The sequence below is a fragment of the Protomyctophum bolini genome, assembly GCF_963924005.1.
Source record: "Protomyctophum bolini genome assembly, chromosome: 6".
In the NCBI taxonomy this organism is placed as follows: Eukaryota; Metazoa; Chordata; class Actinopteri; order Myctophiformes; family Myctophidae; genus Protomyctophum; species Protomyctophum bolini.
In genome coordinates, this window is record NC_137867.1 from 46,070,582 (window position 1) to 46,095,931 (window position 25,350).

General features: G+C 44.4%; 1 protein-coding gene across 1 annotated transcript in view; it reads left to right on the top strand.

The window, feature by feature from the left end:
- The first annotated feature begins 580 nt into the window (after positions 1 to 580).
- antxr2a (ANTXR cell adhesion molecule 2a) overlaps positions 581 to 25,350 on the top strand; it is an 81,079-nt gene continuing 56,309 nt past the window's right edge. Inside the window, exons 1-7 of the mRNA XM_080766896.1 lie at positions 581 to 1,249; positions 8,697 to 8,768; positions 16,608 to 16,679; positions 17,296 to 17,377; positions 18,523 to 18,627; positions 19,469 to 19,537; positions 20,641 to 20,721. Coding sequence (XP_080623022.1) covers positions 1,077 to 1,249; positions 8,697 to 8,768; positions 16,608 to 16,679; positions 17,296 to 17,377; positions 18,523 to 18,627; positions 19,469 to 19,537; positions 20,641 to 20,721 — 654 coding nt within the window. The 5' untranslated portion in view covers positions 581 to 1,076. The remainder of the gene's footprint in view (positions 1,250 to 8,696; positions 8,769 to 16,607; positions 16,680 to 17,295; positions 17,378 to 18,522; positions 18,628 to 19,468; positions 19,538 to 20,640; positions 20,722 to 25,350) is intronic.

Sequence of the window (25,350 nt, forward strand, 5' to 3'; positions counted from 1 at the left end):
CCTTAATAGCGTACAGAGCGTTGGATTAGTCCAATAGTCGGTCTATATGCCACGTATTGTCTGTCGCGCAGGCCAAGGGGACGTCATAAAGCAGGGTTTAATATCCAAACAAAGTCACTCTATGTGTTTTTATGGTGATTTTCTGCCCTTTTGTGTTTTTACTTTTGATTAATTTATTAATTTAATTTTTGCAATATTGTTTTCTTTTCTTGTCTGAAAATCATCACTATAGCCTATAATTCACAATCAATTGATTGAACACACACACACACACACACACACACACACACACACACTCCCCTTCTTCAAGTCTTCCACCCGGGCCACACATGCAAGTTCGATACTAACCCACATAAAGTATATCTTCAAATGGTTTATGAATAAAGGCTATGTAGCAGGCATTATGTGTACACGTGTGTGTGTGTGTGTGTGTGTGTGTGGGGGGGGGGGCATGACATGACACTGACTGACCTCAAAACAATCAACGGTTCCACACAGCTGGGATTTTCAACCACCAAACAGAATGTGCGCATGCGCTGCAGCTGGCGTGTGTGAGTGTGTGAGTGTCGGACTCGGGGGAAGTTCCCCAGGACTTTATATCCAACAAAATAGATCATCTATAAACTATTAAACTCTGAGAGGCGTGTTTTTTTTTTTTTACAGACGATGAGTGAAATATCGATGGCGAAAATGTGTCGGTGACGTGACGTCCCCGAGGAGTGGTTTCCTCTATTACAACATTTAGGGCTAATGTAGTAACTTTATTACCGCTACAGTCACACAGCAACAAGTATAACTGTATAAGTTAAGTTCAACCTCCTCCTGCCTGGAACCTTTTTGACATGTTGCTTCTTCGCTTCGCTCCGAGCCTGTAGCTGTGTGTCCTGGACCAGATGACGGACAGAGACAGTGTGCACGGATTTTAGACTACTGAAAACAAAGTTGACAGACCAAGAAGAAGAAGACGAGTTGTTGCAGACACATTTCCTCCAGTTTGCAACAAAAAAAAGGAGACATAAACACACCCAAACGAAGTTGGATTTATATATTGTTGTCTTATTGTTTTTTGGACCGTGATGAAGGAGCAGGAGGGGGACCGGCGGCTCTGTGCGACATGGACAGCCCGCCTGGTGACCGTCCTGGTCGGGGTACTGCTGGTCGCCTCGTCGCCCGGCCGGTGGGCTGGGGTTTCTGCGGCCGAGCAGGCGGCGTGTCACGGAGCATATGACCTGTACTTCGTGCTGGATCGGTAAGGAAATATATATAAAAAAAACCCGAGACGAAAAAAAACATAAATGATAAAACCTCTTTATTGTGATGTCGCGTCGAGGGACTCTCAGAGCAGAGGGTTCCTTCCAGAGGGTGGTTCTAAATGGACCCACCATGCAAGTCTAACTATTGACAGTCAGTGTAGCCTATACACAATGGAACCAAATGGGGTCCATTGCGTATACACTGTCAGAGTTGTTGTTCGTGTTAGAACTGGACTCTGGAGTTAGTGGAGTACACTGCATGCTAAGAGTGTTGCCGCTGATTATAATAAGAAACTCTGAGAGAGTGCAAAAGTATTGTCGCCAAGATCAGGGTCCATTTATTTGGTCTAACAAACAATAACATCTCTTGCACTTTCTCAGTTTGACTAAAAGGGTACATTTCGGATTGTTCACTATAGTCTGTGAGGAGGATGAGATCTCAATGAGTTGTGTTGTTGTTGTTGTTGTTGTTAATGAATTGCATGCACCAGACTAGAGTTTGTTTAAAAGAACAAAGGAATATCTCTGCTGCCTTGCTCATTGGCAGTATGCCTGGCTGGCTGCACTCAACCTCTGAGTCATTCATCACCATCACACATGCTGTGGTTCCCCCAAAGGACCCCCAACTTGACCCCAATTTGAAGAGATATGTCAGGGACCCCCGCCCCAATAAGAGAAGATTTGTATTATGGTTCCTGCAGTGATTCTCAACCCGTTTAATTTCAAGGACCCTCCAGTTTGACATGCATTAGGCTACGAACGAACGGACCCCCATTTAATGGCATTTCTATCCCTGGGACCCCCAATTTGTAGACTATTGTAAATAAATCAATGTTAATTTAACTCTGAGAGTGAGAGTGTACAAATGGAACCCCTCCATTGTAAAGATCAATGGCAATTGTAATGTAAATGGCACCAAGTAGACCCGTGTCATTTTTACACCCAAGAGTTCCAGACCCATAATGGCCCACTTGGGTCCTATCTTATCTATCATTTAGCTGGGGACCCCCTGGAACTCCCTCAACAAGGACCCCTGGGGGTCCCCGGACCACACTTTGGGAAGCACTATAGTGCACAGTATCTCCTGAAGGGATGGGGGGGAGGGGATGGGGGGGGGGGGGGGGAATGGGACGGGATAATATTTTTTACACAATGGGATTTTGCTGGATCATCACTTTCAGTATTGCCTGCCCAGGATATGAATGAACTAAAGGGAAATCGTGTTATTGATGTAGAACAGCTAGAAGTTACAGTTACACTTCACTGTAAATTAATGCAACATGACTCTTGTCACACTATTATAATATTGATTGACTGACTGACTGACATGTGGTGTAGGAAGGGAGGGAAGTCAAAAGGATGACAGTACACAAAGCTAAGACCATTGCGGTCCCATGATGTTGATCTAGGTGTGTAATTCCTCCCAGACTGTATCTCTCTAGTCTCATACTGTAGTTCATGATATTCATATTATGGCCCTGGCTCCATTAATATTTCCCAAGCCCTATAGGAGGCATAACTCGGTCCAGTCATTTCTGCTGAGTTGAGGCTTTTAACACCAAATATATATACTCATATCTGTAAAGTATAGGCTACTTTGCTGAGTTTATAATTGACCCCAGCATGCACGCACACACGCACGCACGCACGCACGCAGCCACGCACGCATGCACATACATCCTGCTTCCATATCGTTGCCCTCTTAACTCCATATTCTACCTTCTTGTGTATTTTCATAAATCGATGCCCTACTGTACTTCATCATACTGCAGTGTCACACGTACACACAAGCATCAACATTATAGCAGATCCTCCAGCCCAAAAGCGACGCAAAGCAAAGCGCTTTGAGCTTGTAGATCTGCTTGTAGATCTGCTTTTATAAAAGTGTTTTGGAGATATGCGGTATATCCACCCGACAGAGACCAGCAGGGTTTTAACATGGACCTGCAGCACTCCCATTTCCAAAATATCCAACTCTGCAGCATTTTGATATCGCAGGAGGATCACACAGGAAGTGTCACGGGAAGTATCCCATTAAGAACTTATCCTTCTCCTGCTCAAAAGACTCGGCACGAAACTTTCACAGTGGTTTTTCAAACCGTTTGTTGTCCAACAAGGAAAGCCACACAAACCACCAAACCAGCGGTTCTCCAACCTTCTCAATTTCAGTTCGGTTTCAGCCCAAGGACAGCCCCCCCCCCCCCCCATCTGTAAATCTCAGTTATCTCAGTTAACTACAATGTTTTTTGTTTGTTTAATACAAGTATAACTTAACTTAGTATACTTGTATTGGAGTATGTTAATACAATATATCTTATACAGTTGGGGTTGTGTTGTATACACCTTAATATTGTCTCCCGGCTCTTCTATTGAGACACTTTAGATCGTGTCAAAGGTCATGTACGTCACACCTAACAGACACAGGATCTGACACGCATTTTTGACCTGATGGTCGAGATTCAATATATCCCCTGAGCAAGCAGCAGGCATAGGCTCTATTGGCTCAAGAAGATGGTAAAACAAATGCAGCAAAGGTACACGCTTTAACCCGTGCTGCTTCAACTATACTATAGTATGCTGGGATCAGAGTAATCTAGTAAGAGAGTGGCGAGTGGCGACACGCTTTGATCTCTCCGCAAAGCGGGTGCCTATGGGCTATAGTTCCACACATTGGAACTATCCCATTGAGACAAAGCGGGTGCCTATGGGCTATAGTTCCAAACATTGGAACTATCCCATTGAGACAAAGCGGGTGCCTATGGGCTATAGTTCCAAACATTGGAACTATCCCATTGAGACAAAGCGGGTGCCTATGGGCTATAGTTCCAAACATTGGAACTATCCCATTGAGACAAAGCGGGTGCCTATGGGCTATAGTTCCAAACATTGGAACTATCCCATTGAGACAAAGCGGGCGCCCCTATGGGCTATAGTTCCAAACATTGGAACTATCCCATTGAGACAAAGCGGGGTGCCCCTATGGGCTATAGTTCCAAACATTGGAACTATCCCATTGAGACAAAGCGGGCGCCCCTATGGGCTATAGTTCCAAACATTGGAACTATCCCATTGAGACAAAGCGGGTGCCTATGGGCTATAGTTCCAAACATTGGAACTATCCCATTGAGACAAAGCGGGTGCCCCTATGGGCTATAGTTCCAAACATTGGAACTATCCCATTGAGACAAAGCGGGTGCCTATGGGCTATAGTTCCAAACATTGGAACTATCCCATTGAGACAAAGCGGGTGCCCCTATGGGCTATAGTTCCAAACATTGGAACTATCCCATTGAGACAAAGCGGGTGCCTATGGGCTATAGTTCCAAACATTGGAACTATCCCATTGAGACAAAGCGGGTGCCCCTATGGGCTATAGTTCCAAACATTGGAACTATCCCATTGAGACAAAGCGGGTGCCCCTATGGGCTATAGTTCCAAACATTGGAACTATCCCATTGAGACAAAGCGGGGTGCTATGGGCTATAGTTCCAAACATTGGAACTATCCCATTGAGACAAAGCGGGTGCCTATGGGCTATAGTTCCAAACATTGGAACTATCCCATTGAGACAAAGCGGGTGCCCCTATGGGCTATAGTTCCAAACATTGGAACTATCCCATTGAGACAAAGCGGGTGCCTGTGGGCTATAGTTCCAAACATTGGAACTATCCCATTGAGACAAAGCGGGTGCCTATGGGCTATAGTTCCAAACATTGGAACTATCCCATTGAGACAAAGCGGGTGCCTATGGGCTATAGTTCCAAACATTGGAACTATCCCAATGAGACAAAGCGGGTGCCTATGAGGCTATAGTTCCAAACATTGGAACTATCCCATTGAGACAAAGCGGGGTGCCTATGGGCTATAGTTCCAAACATTGGAACTATCCCATTGAGACAAAGCGGGTGCCTATGGGCTATAGTTCCAAACATTGGAACTATCCCATTGAGACAAAGCGGGTGCCTAATGGGCTATAGTTCCAAACATTAGAACTATCCCATTGAGACAAAGCGGGTGCCTATGGGCTATAGTTCCAAACATTGGAACTATCCCATTGAGACAAAGCGGGGTGCTATGGGCTATAGTTCCAAACATTGGAACTATCCCATTGAGACAAAGCGGGGTGCTATGGGCTATAGTTCCAAACATTGGAACTATCCCATTGAGACAAAGCGGGTGCCTATGGGCTATAGTTCCAAACATTAGAACTATCCCATTGAGACAAAGCGGGTGCCTAATGGGCTATAGTTCCAAACATTGGAACTATCCCATTGAGACAAAGCGGGTGCCTATGGGCTATAGTTCCAAACATTGGAACTATCCCATTGAGACAAAGCGGGGTGCTATGGGCTATAGTTCCAAACATTGGAACTATCCCATTGAGACAAAGCGGGTGCCCCTATGGGCTATAGTTCCAAACATTGGAACTATCCCATTGAGACAAAGCGGGGTGCTATGGGCTATAGTTCCAAACATTGGAACTATCCCATTGAGACAAAGCGGGTGCCACTATGGGCTATAGTTCCAAACATTGCTCCTATATGGCTGGAACTATAATTAGCACTTCTGCATGCCATTGTTACAATGGTGAGTCAACGGGGGTGTCGTTACTCTGGCTGGGACGTCCTGCTCCTCGCCTCCCCATCCTCTCCTCTCCTCAGACACTCCTTTTGCCCTTGTCCGTCCGTCTGTCCGTCCGTCGCAGGGGAGGGGAGGGGAGGGGAGAGAGAGAGAGAGAGAGACGCGCCGTATGAAAGATGAGCTTCCTAATGGTCAAACTCTTCCGTTTTATGAGCTCTACTCCACATACATTGAATTGTAATTATTGGTTTAATTACCCCGCCGGCCCCGTTTCATCAAGGGCACATTTTACTCTTCTTTGTGTTCACACCGCCGGTCAAGTTGACTTATCGGGACCAAGGGCTACAATGTCAACCCCCCCCCCCCCTACACCCCCCACCCCCTACTCCACCCCCTACACACCACACCCCCCCCCCCCAACCCGTAACATTGCCGTGCCCTTGATTGTTCCCGGAAATTTATGTATCCGTTAGTTTTCATGATTACAACATCGTAATGTCGCCCTTTAATTAGTTTTAACCCATTTAGACCCGAGGACGGTTCGACAAAAATGTTTTCTAAATCATGACGGTTTTCTAAAAAAGAAAAAAAAAACTATTTTCCGTGCGTTTCTGTGTCAAGTGGTTCTCAAACTATTTCATCAGAATGATCTGTATTATTTTGGGCTGCGGACGGAGCCGCATCTGAAAATATGTATAGTTCCAGGGACCTCCCAAACATTTGAGTTAAAATGTTCGCTCTGAAAGAATATATATATTCATTCTCGCACCACATTTTCACGATTTTTCAAAAATAGCAGATCTAACAAGCTCATAGCGCGGCACTCGATGCCGCACTATGAGCTTGTAGATCTGCTATTTTTCAATAGCTAAAGTATAACATGATGCTTTAAAACACCAAAAGGGGTTCCCGCCCAGAATGGGTTAATGTATGGCCGTGGGATTTGCCCACAGCCCTCCTATGAGACACAGACTGGTTTCTGAACTGCCCACAGCCCTCCTATGAGACACAGAGTGGTTTCTGAACGGCCCACAGCCCTCCTATGATACACAGACTGGTTTCTGAACCGCCCACAGCCCTCCTATGAGACACAGACTGGTTTCTGAACTGCCCACAGCCCTCCTATGAGACACATAGTGGTTTCTGAACTGCCCACAGCCCTCCTATGAGACACAGAGTGGTTTCTGAACTGCCCACAGCCCTCCTATGAGACACAGACTGGTTTCTGAATCGCCCACAACCCTCCTATGAGACACAGACTGGTTTCTGAACCGCCCACAGCCCTCCTATGAGACACAGACTGGTTTCTGAACGGCCCACAGCCCTCCTATGAGACACAGACTGGTTTCTGAACGGCCCACAGCCCTCCTATGAGACACAGACTGGTTTCTGAACTGCCCACAGCGTTCCTATGGGACACGGACTGGTTTCTGAACTGCCCACAGCCCTCCTATGAGACACAGACTGGTTTCTGAACCTTCTATTTAGGGACTCTAAACCGCCTCATGGAGGGCAACAGTAATCTGACTGGGCTAGGCTAATAAAGTAATAAAGAAAATCACTTTGCATTGCAACATATTGTGGGCTTGTAGATGTCTTCGCTCCTGACACTCTCATACAGTGACGCACACAGTGAAGCACAGCTTCATGAAAAACAAACATTTCAATTATGAAATATGGAGATGCAAGGTTTTCTGTCCCGACAGCTACAATTTAGCGAGTACTGTAAACTACAGTACTTGCGTAACTGCTGTTATGCAACGAAGGAATACAGTTCCAATTTGATAAACGGCACGCTGCGGAACGAAGAGTCAGTCCTACTGGTTCTCGTACATTTTTTCATGTCGAAGTTTTTGTCAGACCTCCCTCTGAGAAGATTGTTATGCCTGCCTGGGACCCCAATTTGTCAAGCTATTTCGAAATGTCTCGAGAGTAGCCGATCTACATCGTCTTTTTTTTTCATGACAGTTTTCTGATACACCCATGTTTCTATGTCAGTGGTGCTCAAACATTTTCATGTCGAGGACCCCCAAAACATTATATGTAATTGCCCGCCGACCCCCTGACCCATCTGAAAATATGTTGTTCCAGGGACCTCCCCACAGAAGCAAAGATTTGAGTTAAAAATGTTCGCTCTGAAAGAACATTCAAAGATTTGCGCCACATTTTCAAGATATTATAAAAAAAATAGCAGATCTACAAGCTTCGAGCTTGCACCAAAACTCTTGTAGATCTGCTATTTTTCTAATAGCTAAAGTATGAGAAGAAAAGGGTCCCGCACACTGTCTTCACTTATAGAGCAGTACTGTTTCATTAGATGACAACGTTTCGGTCTAAACGACCTTCATCAGGTATCTGGTTTACAACAAGCAACCGGTAATGATTGGCTATATAGAGGAACTCGGAGAGGCGAGGACCAATCGGAGGCACTCGCCAGTCTGTTCTATAAGTACTAACTGCTGCTCTAGAAAGAATATATTATATATTCTTTCGGAGCGAACGTTTTTATTTATTTTGACGGCAAACAAATCTTTGAATATTATTCAAAGATTTGTTGCCGCATTTTTACGCTTTTTCAAAAATAGCAGACCTATACAAGCTCGTAAGTGGCGCGCTACGAGCTTGTAGATCTGCTATTTATTGCTATTATTTCAATAGCTAAAGTATAACATAATGCTTTAGTTAAAACACCAAAAGGGGTCCCCGTCCAGAATGGGTTAAAACAATCAAAAGGGGTTCACGTACAACAATTTGAGTGTGTCTTACACCACATGTTCTCGTCGCTACAGTCTGATGTACAGTATATAAGCTACAGTATCTGCACTTATGTACAGTATATACATTATGCTTCCTGTGTTGCAGGTCCGGGAGTGTTGCTAAAGACTGGGGAGAGATTTACTCCTTTGTGAAGAATCTCACCGAGCGGTTTGTCAGGTGAGTGAGTGCCAGCTGTTTACGTCGTTATTGTTCAAACTAAGGTTATCTAAAGTACAATAGAGCACCGAAGTCCTGACGTAACTCGCTCATCCCGACGATTCCCCTGGTTCGCGGAAGTAATTTCTCTATGGAGAATAACATGGGGTGATCTTAATATCGTCTACTATAAGCGTTGTGGTCCGAAAATAAACAAGCTGTCTCGGCGTTATTGTCAGGGAGGTGTCTCTGTATCGTTTGCAACAGTCAGTCACTCATATATGATACAGTCTGCTTCTAGCGAAAATCTAACTAATTCAGCAGCAGTAACATTAGCGTTTTCTCTCAGTCAGTTGATTCTTCATATCCATATGAGTGAAGCGGCCGGGGTGACATGTTTATTTATTTCAAACACAGTTGTTCTATGAGGCAATCTAAAATCGCCTCAATGGGGATTTCAATGCAACTAAACAAATACATGAACCTGGGGACTGACGCCCTCTACTGAAAGTGACGTCAGACTTCGGTGCTCTATAAACCGGCTGTAAACACAAGCCAAGGGACCTAGAACTGGCATATTTTAATGATTATAGGCTACCGGGGATACATATCCCAAAGTGAATGGGTCCACGTGATATGATATGAACAGAAAATGACGTTGGACTAAAGCAGATATGACCTGTTATATCACAAATCGGATCATTGGATCATATCAGTCCATTGGACTGGGCGTCCCTTGAAGGGCCAGAGGTGTCGTCTGTCCTGGAGAGCTCTGACGTGTGTCTACTTTTTCAGACACTATGTAGAAAATCTTTCTGTCTCTGTGACCTTGCTTAAGCACAGCTAGGGTGCTTAAGCACCATTACACTCTTATAAGTAATGGTAACTAAAAAAAATGGTAAAAATATAATAATAATAATAATCAGTGAAAAAAGGTAGTCGATGAACCTTTTTTCACCATAGTTTTAGTTGAGGAAATTGACACTGGTGTTGTGCACTGGCACCAGTAATAACCAATACTAATACTAATATTAATACTAATACTAATACTAATACTAATACTAATACTACTACTAATACCAATACTAATTTATTTTAAAATTAAGATTGCGTAAGGTTTGGTGTGAAGCGGTGCGTGCCAGTTGGGTCCAGACGGCGCAGAGAGAGAGACCCAGCCAGAACGGATGGTTGAAGAAAAACAGCAAAAGGCGACAGGTGGGAGTGGGTGGCAGAGAGGAGCTGTCTTCTGGGCTGTGAGAATGGCCATTTGCAACCAGCAGTGGGGGGGTGTGTGGGGGGGGGTCCAGATCCACAGAGAGAGAGAGAGAGAGAGAGAGAGAGAGAGAGAGAGAGAGGCGTCGAGGACCGTCTGCTAACCCATTAACCCATTCTGACCTGAGATCAGATTCATACGAGGTTTCCACTGGACACACACTGGTCTGATTAACCCATTCTGACCTCAGATCAGATTCTAAAAATGTCAGTCGTTCTTCGATTTTTCAAAAATAGCAGACCTACAAGCTCGTAGCGCGCCACTCGGTGGCGCGCTATGAGCTTGTAGGTCTGCTATTTTTCAATAGCTAAAGCATAACATGATGCTAACACCGAAATGGGTTCCCGTTCAGAATGGGTTAACCCATTTAGACCTGACGTCGAATTTTTTTTTCTTTTTCTGAAAAACCTCATGTTTCTATATCAGTGGTTCTCTTATATTTCATGTAAAGGACCCCCAAAAATATATGAAATTGGCCGCCGACCCCCCATCTGAAAATATGTTGTTTCAGGGACCACCTCCTCCCAGAAGCAAAGATTTGAGTTAAAAAACGTTCGCTCTGAAAGAGTATAATATATTCAAAGCTTTGCACCACATGTTCATGATTTTTCAAAAATAGCAGACCTACAAGCTCGTAGCTACGAGCTTGTAGATCTGCTATTTTTAAATAGGCTAAAAGTATAACATAATGCTTAAAACACCAAAAAAAGGGGTTCCCGCCCTAAATGGATTAAGACCTGAGGGTCGTTTATAAAATAATTTTAGCGTTTGGAACAAACCAGTGTGTGGACGACGTTACCTTGTCTTTGTGGATTCCTGACCTCCATCGGCCCCCGGGCGGGGCACCTGGTTTTTAGTTTGTGGATGATGTGCCTGCTTTATTCTTAATCGAAATCTCAATGGAATCAGTGGTTCTTCTCACACGTTTTTTTGTGCCAAGAGGACCCCCCCCCACCACCCCACCCCACACCACATTGATATCCGGACCGCCCATCTGAACATTCTTTGTGCCGCAGGGAGGGATCCCCACACAGAAGACAATATCCGTGTTAAAAACACTAAACACTAAAAAAACTAAAAATCTAAAATAGCAGATGTACAGTACAGGCTGCACGTCTGCAATTTTCTGTTTTTGAATGGCCGCCGATCTAAAAAGGACAACGCGTCGGGGACGCTCTCCCGGGTTTTAGTGGGCTAAACAAAAGCCCAACAAAAGGAGCACTTCTGCTCCGCCATGTGGCGCGGCAGAACCAGACCACTATCTCTGTAGCACAAGTAGCACCTCCTGTTCCTCCCCGTGTGTCCCTGGCATCTTAATTCAATGAATGTCACAACGCAGAATTAATTAAAGTCTTGTACGTCTGAAGCCTAATTAACCCATTCTGAACGGGAACCCGTTTTGGTGTTAGCATCATGTTATGCTTTAGCTATTGAAAAATAGCAGATCTACAAGCTCATAGCGCGCCACCGAGTGGCGCGCTACGAGCTTGTAGGTCTGCTATTTTTGAAAAATCGAAGAACGACTGACATTTTTAGAATCTGATCTCAGGTCAGGGTGGGTTAATCAGACCAGTGTGTGTCCAGTGGAAACCTCGTATGAATCTGATCTCAGGTCAGAATGGGTTAACCACTGAAACCCAGCATTCATCGTTGACCGGGCTACCCCCCCCCCCCCCCCCAGGGGATCTGTTCTAGTCCCCCTTCTTTATTCCCGCAGTAGAAAATCGCTTCGGTCCGAAAGTGTATAGCTCACGATGCGACACGTTGTAAATTGGCTTAGGTTTAATTTCCTGATTATTCCAATGGAGAGGGACTCTGCCCTATAAGGACAGGAGAGATGGATGCACTTATGAACTTCAGACAGTACTAGTCGTCAACCTCTAGGGCAGGGCAATGGACTTGTTTGACAGCAGCACTGTCTGTCATCAGTGTTCATTTTCACACATTTTTAACCACTTAAACCCTCAATAATGCACTGATTGGTTGGCACTTTTAATTCCGTTGTACACGTTGCAATGACAAATAAATATCTCTATCCATCTATCCATCCATCCATCCATCCATCCATCCATCCATCCATCCATCCATCCATCCATCCATCCATCCATCCATCCATCCATCCATCCATCCATCCATCTATCCATCTATCCATCTATCCATCTATCCATCTATCCATCTATCCATCTATCCATCTATCTATCTATCTATCTATCTATCTATCTATCTATCTATCTATCTATCTATCTAATACTTGTGAACTTTACCTTTCACTCTTGGTACTTGCTCTGACCTTTTTTTTCCTCTCTACCTCTTCGCCAAACATGCGAGGAGGCGTTGTTAGCAAAAATGGCCAATCTACAAAAGAAAGCGAGTTAAACCTTTTTCATAGATTTCATAGGCTTGTTTTACTAGCACTGTCATTTTTATTTTATGTCTATCTTCAGACATTTTCAACCTCAACTCTCAAGACTTAGTAAACTTGACCTTTCACTTTGCACTTGGTCTTCTCTTTTTTCCCCACTCTACCTCTTCGCCCGCCAAACATGCTAGGCGTTGTTAGCCTGTAGATCGGCTTAAGCTCTCCTCAGAATAGGGATACTAGAGGGTTCAAGTGGTTCATGTATTAACTTGCCGGACCCCCTAGGGGTCCCCGAACCCCCTGTTGGAGACCCCTGGACTTCTGAAGTGGTTATAGCTTGCAGGAAGGAAGCGTGTGCGATCTGTGCGCCGTCTTATCTGTCGCTGTGATCCCACGCCAAGTGTGTCCGTGTGGCTCAAAGATGGTGCTGTGTCTGAGGGAGAGGACAGCGCCGCATGGTGACTACTGTAGGGCCATGTGTCTACTGTAAGGTCATGTGACTTCTGTATGGTGACTACTGTAGGGCCATGTGTCATGTGACTACTGTATGGTGACTACTGTAGGGCCATGAATCAGCACCTCTCCTTATGCTCACCAAAACTCTCGACACACCCCTCCCACTCCCACACCGCTCCTCTCCTCTCCACCCCGCCGAAGAAGATGAAGCATCGGCTTCGTTTTGAGTCGTGCGTTATTCGCACGCACGCCTGTGTGCTCACAGAGGGTCCGTCCGGTGACGTAATATTCTCAACCGCAATAATGTGGAACTTAAGATTGAACTTGGATTGAACCACGGCTGGTTCTCCAACCTTTTTCATTGTCCAGGACCCGCTAAATGTATTTGTACTTGGACCCCCCCCCCCCCCCCCCCCCATCTGAAAATGTTTGGTGCCATGCAAGGGACCCCCAGAAGAGAAGATTTGTGTTTTTAAATACAATAAAATAAAAAAGTGGTTAAGATGATTGTGATGCTGTGTTAACACACTGGTTACGTTTTTCCAGTTTGGTTTCAGTTTAGTCAGTGCTTTGAGTACAGATCATTAGGCATAATGTGTTCCACTCATGGTGTTTATGACTGGAACAAAAATAACCCCATATGTTTTTAAATGCTGGTCTTTTTTGGTCTATAGTTAAAAAAAATAGGTTGTGTTTCATTGTTGTTATTATTTTATTCTTTTAACTTTTTAAAGCTTTCGGGTTTAATTTTAGTTTTAGCAATAACCCTGATTTTATTTGTCTGGACTGTGGAGTTCACACTGTCGCTGAGATGACATTTTCCTAATCAGGACTTTATTATAATTTTTTGCATATTCTCTGCTTCCTATAAGCGCGTTTGTGATATATATACGTTGATCATTTGAGGTCGGATATATATATATATTTATTTATTTACTCCTGCAAACAGCTGCGTTTGCAAAAAAAATAAAAAGTGCCTCCCAAGTTTGCAAGGCAAGGCAGTCTGAAGAGCCTCTTATCTGACACGGGGTGAGGAATGACCACGGGATACAGCGGCTGATTCATACTTTGTTTAGCGTGCCGATGCGTCGCACTTTGACGCCTCGTGAGCTTGTAGATCGGCCATTTTCAGCGAGCGACACTCGACCGTAAGCCCTGCAAACCTACAGTACAGTACAGTAGGAGGGAGTGACACATGTCTCCGGATGACTGTTCACTTCACACCTCGAAGAAAAATATCACGGGTACAAAGTGTGTGTGTGTGTGTGTGTGTGTGTGTGTGTGTGTGTGTGTGTGTGTGTGTGTGTGTGTGTGTGTGTGTGTGTGTGTGTGTGTGTGTGTGTGTGTGTGTGTGTGTGTGTGTGTGTGTGTGTGTGTGTGTGTGTGTGTGCTCGTAAATCAGTGACTCATCGCCATGACAACGACTCGCTGCTTCTTCCTGTTGCGTGTCTTTAATGAATCACTTCCTCAGTCCACAGAGGGGGGGGGGGGGGGGGCTCTTTATTTGGCGTCTCGCCCAGGTGGGCGTGGTCTTGAGGTTATAGGTTTAGGCCTAGTTTTTTGTGAGGTTAAGGTTACTCATATAGTGTTTGGGAGATTAACAACATTTTTGTCACCGCTAAACCCCTTATCCCTAAAATTCTTTGCCTTTATTTTTTTACTCTTTTGAAAAAAAATTGGATAGTTAAACTATCTACATTGACACGTTGTGAGCTTGTAGACTGGCCATTTTAACTATTACTATATTTTGCAGCAAAAGGCAAATAAGTTTAGGGATAAGGGGTTTAGCGGTGACAGAAATGGAGCCCTAAGGGTTGAGGTTAGGTTTAGGCCTTGGGCTATATCTTGCGCCACCCCTTACCCCTTATCCCTAAACTTATTTGCCATTTTTTACTATTTTAAAACATCTAAAATCTAAAATAGTACAAATAGCCGATCTACAAGCTAACAACATGTCGATGTAGATTGGCTAGCTCATTTAAGATATAGTAAGACATGGCAAATAAGTTTAGGGATAAGGGGTAAGGGGTGGTGCAAGATGGAGCCCCTAGTGTTTGTGAGGTTAGGGTTAAGGTTAGGGGGTTGGGCATACTGAGGTCAAAGGGATATTATTAGGCATATATAATAACTAGTAAATAGGTTTTCACTGTAATGAGTCCCAGGATGCAGGGATGGTCTTTTAGATGAGTCATGTGGTTTATATTCATCTAGAAAACAGAATGAGAAGTGATTATTATAACAAAAGCTAGCAAAATAAACTAGAATAAAAAACAAGTAGTTTATCCCATGGATGCAGAGGTCGTTGTTGTATTGCGTCCCTTAACCCATTCTGACCTGAGATCAGATTCATACGAGGTTTCCACTGGACACACACTGGTCTGATTAACCCATTCTGACCTGAGATCAGATTCTAAAAATGTCAGTCGCTCTTCGATTTTTCAAAAATAGCAGACCTACAAGCTCATAGCGCGCCACTCGGTGGCGCGCTATGAGCTTGTAGATCTGCTATTTTTCAATAGCTAAAGCATAACATGATGCTAACACCAAAACGGGTTCCCGTTCAGAATGGGTTAACTATGAACTGCTTTTTAGGATGCAAAATGCAGCTTATTTTAATCTCTGTAACCACCTGTGCCAAAAGCCAAAGAAAGGAGATATGCAGCAGCGCAGAGATCTGTGTAGAAACGTTCACACCGGCAGCTTTTATAGACGGTGGGAAGTTGTCATATTTCAAGTCGGATCAACAACTGTGTGTGTGTGTGTGCGTGCGTGCGTGCGTGCGCGTGTGCATGCTAAATGCCTAAATTGTATATTTCAAGTGACTTTGTTTTCTAATCAACATGAAATTGTGCAAAGGGTTCCATTATTCACACATTTAAATTTAAAGAGACAGCAGTGCAAATCCATTCCAGGTAGATTCTGGGGATACATTTGAACACTCGGGGGAACGTCTGTGTCGTTTAGCGTTTAACCACTTTAACCATTATTTAAAACTTTAGCTGTTGGAAAAATAGCAGATCTCGGCTCAGAGTGCCGTGACACAAGCTTGTAGATCTTCTAATTTTGAAAAATCATGTGTCACAAATCGTTGAATATATATATTCTTTCCCAGTGAATATTTTTTAACTCGTATCTTTGCTTCTCCTTGGGATAACATATTTTCAGTTTGGGGTCCGCGGCCAATTTCATATCATTCTGGGGGTCCTTGACATGAAATAAGTTTGAGAACCACTGATTTAGAAACGTATTTTTTTCCAGAACATTTTCATGATTTAGAATATTGGTTCCCATTTCCCTACCTTTTTATACTGTAGTATACCACCTCAGAAAACATGTGGCTGTCCATCCAAGTACCACCATAATGTTAAAATACAGGAGCGTAACACCTGCCTACTTTTTTCCCCATTCCTAAGCCAATGATGATGCTGCTGCTCTGACAAAACTGTCTAAACACTAATCAGCACAACTGATGACATTTCTAATGTGATTAATCCGTTCTCAAATCTTCTATTAACGGCTAGGTGTCATGCCCATTTCAGCACGGCTGGATATAGCCTTTTTCTATACCAATTGCTTGGTCAGAACAACTACCTGTAGTAATATTTCATTCAACTTTTTTGGAGAGTGTGTGTGACTGTGTGTGTACCACCAGGGGGGGGGCTCAAGTACCACCAGTGGTACCAAGACCAGTGGTCTGGAACCTCTGATTTAGAAAACATGTATAATCAGTTCTCGGGTCTAAATGTGTGTTTCCTCCCCTGTGTCTCTGCAGCCCCAGCATGAGGGTGTCCTTCATCGTGTTCTCGGCTCGAGCTGAAGTCCTCCTGCCTCTCACCGGAGACGAGTACGAGACCACGCACGCCACGCACGCACGCACGCACGCACGCACGCACGCACACTTTTAATCCCAACCATTTTGTAACCCATTTTGTAACCCCGGTGCCTTATTGTCTAAGCCCGCTACTCTCCCTCTGCCAACCTGGGGTGAGCATGAAGAGATCACCCGACAGCGTCCCTAAAGAACCCATGAACCTTTTTATCATTTATTTATTTTTTACAAAAGGTTCACGTCCCTTTTAAAATAAGGCTCTGAAAAACACATAATTTGGAAGAGACTGAATTCACACGCAGTAGATACCCGGGATCAGTCCCATTATAGGGAAACACCATGCAGGGCCACACAATCCGCTGCTCCAGAACCACTCTGCCGGGCCTGGTTGGGAGGTATAGACCAATCTGGGGCGTGGAGGGACTATAGGGCAGTGCTCTGTGGGTCCGAAGCCCCTCCTAATACGTCCCACCAGGTCCACTCCTGCTCTCCCCAGGTCCAGGACCCGTGCGTTGCATCAGATTCCTGCAGCATTCCCAGACAGACATTTCCATACATCAGATTGGACAAAATGACATGTTATTCATTAAAATAAAATACAGAAATACTTCCATGTTGTGTCTGTTTCCAGACGGGAGATCGAGCAGGGTCTGCAGCGTCTCCACGACGTACGACCAGCAGGTGAAACGTACATGCATGAGGGCATCAAAGAGGTACAGTGATATTAACACATTCTGACCCGAGATCAGATTCTAAAAATAATGTCTTCTACATCCTGACAGTTTTCTGAAAAAGCTATGTTTCTATGTCAGTCGTTCTTTGATTACAAAAAAAATAGTAGACCCTACGTGGCGCGCTACGAGCTATTAGATCTGCTATTTTTCAATAGCTAAAGCATAACATAATGCTAACACCAAAAGGGGTTCCCACCCAACATATTGATTCTACAAAATAATGTCTTCTAAATCATGACAGTTTTCTGAAAAAAAAAAACATGTTTCTAAATGTCAGTGCAGGTGCTCAACCTTTTTCACATCAAGGACCCCCAGGATTATCTTTATTTGGCCGCCGACCCCCATCTGAAAATATGTTGTTCCAGGGACCCCCCCAGAAGCAAAGATTTGAGTTAAAAACTTTTGCTCTAAAAGAATATAAATTCAAAAGATTTGCGGCAAATTTTCAGACAAGTGCCGCTCTCGTAGCGCGGCACTCCCCACTACGAGCTTGTAGATCTGCTAAAATGATTTTTTTACGCTTTCAAGAGTTAAAGATCTATAAGGGTTTATTTTGTTACCAACTGTTCATCATTTAGCTGCATGGGGACCACCTGGAACCCCCTCAAGGACCACTGGTGGTCCCCGGACCACTGGTTGAAAACCACTGCTCTTAAAGTTTGGAGCATTGGTCAGGCAGCACGATCATAATGTTTGTTAGGATTATAGTTGGTGTTTGTTATTCCTTTTGCTTCTTTATTTGTGTGTTGCCCCATATAGTTTTATTTTCTTAAATTAAGAGCCAACACCAGAGCAATATTTCACACCACAGACTCCAGCCCAGATCCATACTTTACATTTACACCAGTGTGTTGGACCTCCTCATGCAGGCCTCAGTCCAGTACATTTACACCAGTGTGTTCTGTTGGACCTCCTCATGCAGGCCTCAGTCCAGTACATTTACACCAGTGTGTTGGACCTCCTCATGCAGGCCTCAGTCCAGTACATTTACACCAGTGTGTTCTGTTGGACCTCCTCATGCAGGCCTCAGTCCAGTACATTTACACCAGTGTGTTGGACCTCCTCATGCAGGCCTCAGTCCAGTACATTGACACCAGTGTGTTCTGTTGGACCTCCTCATGCAGGCCTCAGTCCAGATCCGGGCTCAGACCACCAAGTCGTCCAGCATCATCCTGGCGCTGACCGACGGCAAGCTGGACGTGTACATCCACGACATGACCGTGAAGGAGGTGAGCTTGACCCGTTCTGACCTGGGATCAGATTCTAAAAATGTCTTCTATACATCCTGACAGTTTTCCATTCTGACCTGGGATCAGATTCTATAGAAATGTCTTCTACATCCTGACAGTTTTCCATTCTGACCTGAGATCAGATTCTATAAAAATGTCTTCTACATCCTGACAGTTTACCATTCTGACCTGAGATCAGATTCTAAAAATGTCTTCTATACATCCTGACAGTTTTCCATTCTGACCTGAGATCAGATTCTAAAAATGTCATCTATACATCCTGACAGTTTTCCATTCTGACCTGAGATCAGATTCTAAAAATGTCTTCTATACATCCTGACAGTTTACCATTCTGACCTGAGATCAGATTCTAAAAAATGTCTTCTATACATCCTGACGGTTTTCTGAAAAAGCCATGTTTCTGTGTCAGTCGTTCAAAAATAGCAGACCTATACAAGCTTGTAGCGCGCCACTCGGTGGCGCGCTACGAGCTTGTAGATCTGCTTTTTTTAAATAGCTAAAGCATAACGTAATGCTATAACACCAAATGGGGTTCCCACCCAAAATGGGTTAAACACACTAAAAGTGTTGTACCGGTAATTTGAGTTTCTATTTAACTCTGAGAAAATTAAACCCACACACACTGGATAAAGTCTTTATCTCATTTGAGCCTGAACTCCATATAAAGATAACATGGTGTACAGTACAGTACACAGTACACTGTACACAAACAGTATATTGGTTGTGTTTTGGTGTTGCATTAAGCTGCTCATACACAGTATATTGGTTGTGTTTTGGTGTTGCATTACGCTGCTTATAATAACACTGACATGAATTGCAGGCCGACGAAGCAAGGCAGTACGGTGCTCGGGTCTACTGCGTGGGAATCAAGGACTTTGATGAGCAGCAGGTGAGCAGACAGACGCACAGACTGACAGACACCGACAGACAGACGGCCGAGTGTGTCTATTTTATTTTTATAGGCTAGTAACAACAACACAGCTGCAGCTGATGGTCTGTTAGAGTTAGAGTTAGGTGTACCCAGAGAGAGAGAGAGGGAGAGCGAGAGAGAGAGAGAGTGTGTCACGGTTTGGTTTTTCTGTTGGCTGTAGTTCCAAACATTGTAACTTCCTCATTCCATTCTTCCAATGGGAGTCAGTCTACCCTAGTGACATGCATAACTCTCCTCTGCCCATGGGTCCGGGTGTGTCACTGGTGGTCGATGTTACATCGAACACACCCACTATTGATTAGCTGCAGCTGTACTGTTGATTACATCATAGTGTACTCTAACGTCAGCCTTATTCCAAGACGGAAATATAGCAAGACACGCTATCTCCGGTTTACTTCCTGCATCTGTGTGAAGTGGACGGACAGGAGAGGGAGATGGGGAGCAGGTTGGAGTCTATTCATTAGGAGATGGGGACGCGCTATGTCCGGCCGGACGTAGCGCGTGGAAGGAACACATTATTCCGACCAGTTCCTTTCCCCTCCATCAGGCACCTCGGCTGGCCAGGGGGAGGTAGTTTAGAGACCAGAATCGAACCCAGGACCTTCTAGGTACACAGGGACACAGCCAGGTACACAGGGACAGACCCAGGGACACAGCCAGGTACACAGGGACAGACCCAGGGACACAGCCAGGTACACGGGGACAGACCCAGGGACACAGCCAGGTACACAGGGACAGACCCAGGGACACAGCCAGGTACACAGGGACAGACCCAGGGACACAGCCAGGTACACAGGGACAGACCCAGGGACACAGCCAGGTACACAGGGACACAACCAGGGACACAGCCACGTACACGGGGACAGACCCAGCCACACATACACACACAGCTGTCTATAGGAGTGGTTGCACCACTCCAAAAACAACACAAAAAGTTAAGAATATGTAGTTAGGAGGTTTCTGCCCGCCAGCGACAGAAAGGGATTGAAAAAGGGACACAACTTTCCACTGATGTTGTTGTTGTTGTTGTTGGTGCTTTCCCCTCCTCTCCTCTGACACAGCTGGGCGAGATCGCAGACACGCAGAACCAGGTGTTCCCCGTCAAAGATGGCTTCCATGCTCTCAAAGGCATCGTCAACTCGGTGAGTCCCTCCGCTGTTTCTCCATCGGTCGACTCTGAAGAAGAAGAATCCGTTTGTTTGTTCAGTTTGTTCGTTTAGCATCCTCATTGGCTACACTCAGTGGTTCCCATGTCCGTATCGTACCACGACGCTATAGGGGACGTCATATCAAAATAGCAGAGTGTGAGCTTGTAGATCTGCACGCAAACCAAGTGTAAAATGACTTCTACTGGATCTCTTGTCCACTAGTAGTCCCTTCCTGACATTTTAGTCTAGTTTTTATTTGTTGATGAAATTGTCAATATATTTAGTCTTATAGTTTTAGTCATCATATAGCTTAGTTTTCATTTAAATGGTGCATTTATATATAGTGCCTTTATCCAAGGCGCTTTACATTCACCCATTCACACACCTTTACATAGATAGTGCATTACATTCACACACCTTTACATAGATAGTGCATTACATTCACCCATTCACACACCTTTACATAGATAGTGCATTACATTCACCCATTCACACACCTTTACATAGATTGTGCATTACATTCACCTATTCACACCAGTGTTTTCGTCTACCTTTTTACACTGACTAAAACTAAATAAAAACTAAATAAAAACGAATCTATGATGACTAAAACTAAGACTAAACATACTGACAATTTCGTCAACAAATAAAAACTAGACTAAAATGTTAGGAAGGGACTAGTGGACAAGAGATCCAGTTTTATGCTGGGTTGCATGCTGAAAATAGCAGATATACAATCTCACAACGCGTCGCGCACACACATTCATACACCGATTGCGGCGGAAGCCATGCAAGGCACCAACCAGCACATCGGGAGCAATGTGGGGTTCAGTGTCTTGGCCATTTAGATTCCGTTTAGTTGGAAAAAGGTACTCGACGAACATTTTTCGTTTTAGTCGACGGAATCAACACAAGCTACAAGCTTGTTCAAATCAATGAAAGTAACTAATTGACCATGACGGGCCGCGGGTTGAAATAAAAATAAAATTACACTATACATTTTGGAGATACGAGGATTTCAATGTCGTACTGTCATAATCTACAGCCAAAGCCACTCCCTGCAGCTCTGCAATATACAGGTTATAGATGCTGTCAGAAAGTGTGGAAAACAATGAGTGGTCAATTATTATTTTCTTGGTGAAGAAAATATATATAATTAGTCGGATGTTACATGTCATCAGTAAGAGAGGATTAAACTGCAGTTTCTACTTATAGCAGAGCCTTTTATAAGTCGTACGCCCAGCTCATTACCCATAGTTTCCCTTTGGCTTGCTGGAGCAGTTTAACGTGACCACATTTTAGGCAAGACTGGAGTGTGTGTGTGTGTGTGTGTGTGTGTGTGTGTGTGTGTGTGTGTGTGTGTGTCACAGTAAGGATTTCAATCCAATCCATTCTTATTTATAGAGCACAAACAACACTGTTGACCCAAAGAGACACACACACACACACACACACACACACACACACACACACACACACACACACACACACACACACACACACACACACACACACACACACAGGTTATTGAAGGCCTTGAACCCAAGCAGGAATACACACTAAGCTCAGCCACAGAGGCCACTTGACAAGCCACAAACACTGTAGTAGAGGCTGGTCTTGTTTTACAGTCAGCACTTCATGCCAGAGAGGAGGATGCATGTTTTGTTCCAAAAGTATGATTCATGACCCCGGCAGGCCTTTAAAAACAAACCTCTCTGGATCATGACACTGTATATACAAATCATGCTGTTCATAACATCGCCATGAAGTCTTTACATACAATCTTGTTTTATTTATTTTTGCTTTCGGGACCTGATTGACCCGATAGATAGACGGAAGGATATAAATATGATTCGCCTGTGGACTGTGAGGTTTAAAAATATGATTGGACTGTGAGGTGTGAGGAGTCCACAAATCATCCCATGCTGTATTACGAGATAAGGATTTGCCAGGAGATGATGTCACACCGTGGAGGGATTTTTTGCCTCTTTTCATTGCAGCTCAAAAAGGCTTCAGAACACACAGAGCACAGAAAATCCCCTGAATGTTCAAAATTCAGGTTTTTTTTTTTGGGGGGTGTAATTGAGGTCATGAAACATAAAAGAAAACTGTTTTTATTTTTATTTAATTTTTTTAATTCATGTAATGAAACCTTTTAACACAGAGTGTGAGTGCACACATGGAGCGGGTTCTGTTGCATTGACGTAGAGTCTGTGGGGGGCCAGGGGGCCTCGGCCCCCATGAGGAATTGGACCTGAATATATATATATTCTCCCTCGGTTCGTCCCGTTTGTACCGCACCAGGTCGCGCCCGTTCGAGCAATTCTCGTCTTGCATTGACTTTGTATGTAATCGCGCCGCTCTGACCATCCAAGTCTGGCACCTTAATACCTACTGTATCCTCTTGTACACATGCAGATCAGAGCAGGTCAGCGATGCCAGCCTTCCGCCGTAGTAGGGGGGGGGGCATGACTATTATAAAAACATTTCGTCTAATCCTGGTCTCTAAACTGCCTCCCCCTGGCCAGCCGGGGCGCCTGATGGAGGGGAAAGGAACTGGTTGGAATAATGTGTTCCTTCCACGCGCTACGTCCAACCAGGGAAACTCCCCCCTGTCAGGTGTAAAGGAGCAACTTGGACACTCCGGCATGAAGGAAGCATGAGTTCAAGTCCGTTGCTCTCCCCTTGTCCCCCATATATGGGGACTAGGTTGGTCTCCCCTTGTCCCCCATATATGGGGACTAGGTTGGTGGAGGGTGTGTAGAGCCCAGGATCACATTAGATGATTGACACAGGGGTGAAAAATGGGTTACAGAATCGTGGGATAAAAAAATATATACAAAAAAAAAACATTTGGTCTCTGTTCTGTTGGGTTTCATTTGTTGTACACTCTCTGCCTGAACCCAAAGGATTGTGCCATGCAGCAGAGCGTCCAAGCACAACAACAGCGGCCTTGAACACAGTATGAGTGTCCGTTCCGTTGCAAGATCGACATGGAATGGAGAGCATTCTCCAGTGATTAGTCATCCTGCTGCATGTTGTTAATCCGTGTGGGGAGTTGAGATGGGCCTTTTCCTTTGGCACAGGAGCCCCAGTGGTGATGTAACACTGGTTGAGAGAGCTACAGGACAAAGGTTTTGATGGTCTTTTTTTTGTGTGATTGTGTCTGTCGGGGTGGAATCCTCATATCTCTGTAACTTTTTCAGGATTCAGATTCAAAAGTATTGAGCAAAGATCTACAAGTTCAGAAGTGTGCCGTCGCTTTTTTTTCTTCAGAGCTTGTGGATCTGCTGTCGTTGATGCCTTTGTGTGACATTGTTAATAATACGCACGCACGCACACACGCACGCAAGCTCATAGCGCGGCCCCGAGTGCCACGCTACGATCTTGTAGTTCTGGTATTTTTTGAAAGATTGTGAAAATGTGGCGCAAATCTTTGAATATTCTTTCAGAGGGAACGGTTTGGTTCCCTCGGTGGCCAATTACATATAGCCTAATTCTGGGGCTCCTTGACATGACATAGTCCAAGAACGACTGACATTATATAAACATGGGTTTTTCTGAAAACCGTCATGATTTAGAAGGTTGTTGTTAATATGCAACAAACTGCTCTGTTGTGATCTTATAGCAGCTGTCTTTTGGGACGTGTCCAAATGGCAGTCTGACCAGCACATACAGTAATGGGAGACTTCCTATAGCTACTGATGTCAAGCGAGATGAGAAAGCAGATTTCAGAGATCTGTGTGACAGATGTTAACGCCTTCTTTGTTTTATTGTATTCTGCGTGGTGGTAGTAATACGTTATGTCTTCGGCGTGGTATAGTAGTAGTAGTAGTAGTAATACGTTTATTATATCTGCATGGATTCAGTGTGCTTTTATAGCACGTAGATGTACAGTACATACAGATAAACTTTGCCTACCTTTGCACCGAGGCGTGTGGGTAGATGATTCATCATCTTATCATAAGACTTGGGGCCTCAGCGGTCCAGGCACCTTGGCCGGTATAGACCGAGTCTGGCAGTGTGCCGCGGGTTCGACTCCCGATCCCGACGGCCTTTACAGCATGTCACCCCCCCCCCCCCCCCCCCATCTCTCTCCCCATTTCCGGTCAGCCTACTGTCTGTCCCTCCATAAAACAACTAAATAAATGCGAAAAAAAGAAAGAAAAATACTTGGGCCTCGATTGGATCACAATAATTATCTGATGTGTTTCATAGCAGGCTTTCACAAACACAAGCCGTACAAATAACTTGAGTCAATTCATGTATAACAATATAATAATATATAATAATTGATAATAATTTGAGCACCACTGACATATAGAAACATTGTAGGTCTGCTATTTTAAAAAAATCGAAGAACGACTGACATAGAAACATAGCTTTTTCAGAAAACTGTCAGGTTGTGTAGAAGACATTTTTAGAATCTGATCTCAGGTCAGCATATAATGTCATATGTCATCTTTGGAACCACAACTCTTCATATATAGGAAACACTGACTCTCAGATCCCCAGCGCTGGCTGAGATAACGTGAACGCAAATCATATCTATTAAATGGCACTGAAATGGAAATGGAAAGTGTCTCCCAGTGTGTCAGCCAGCCAGGCCACGCCGACACCTCT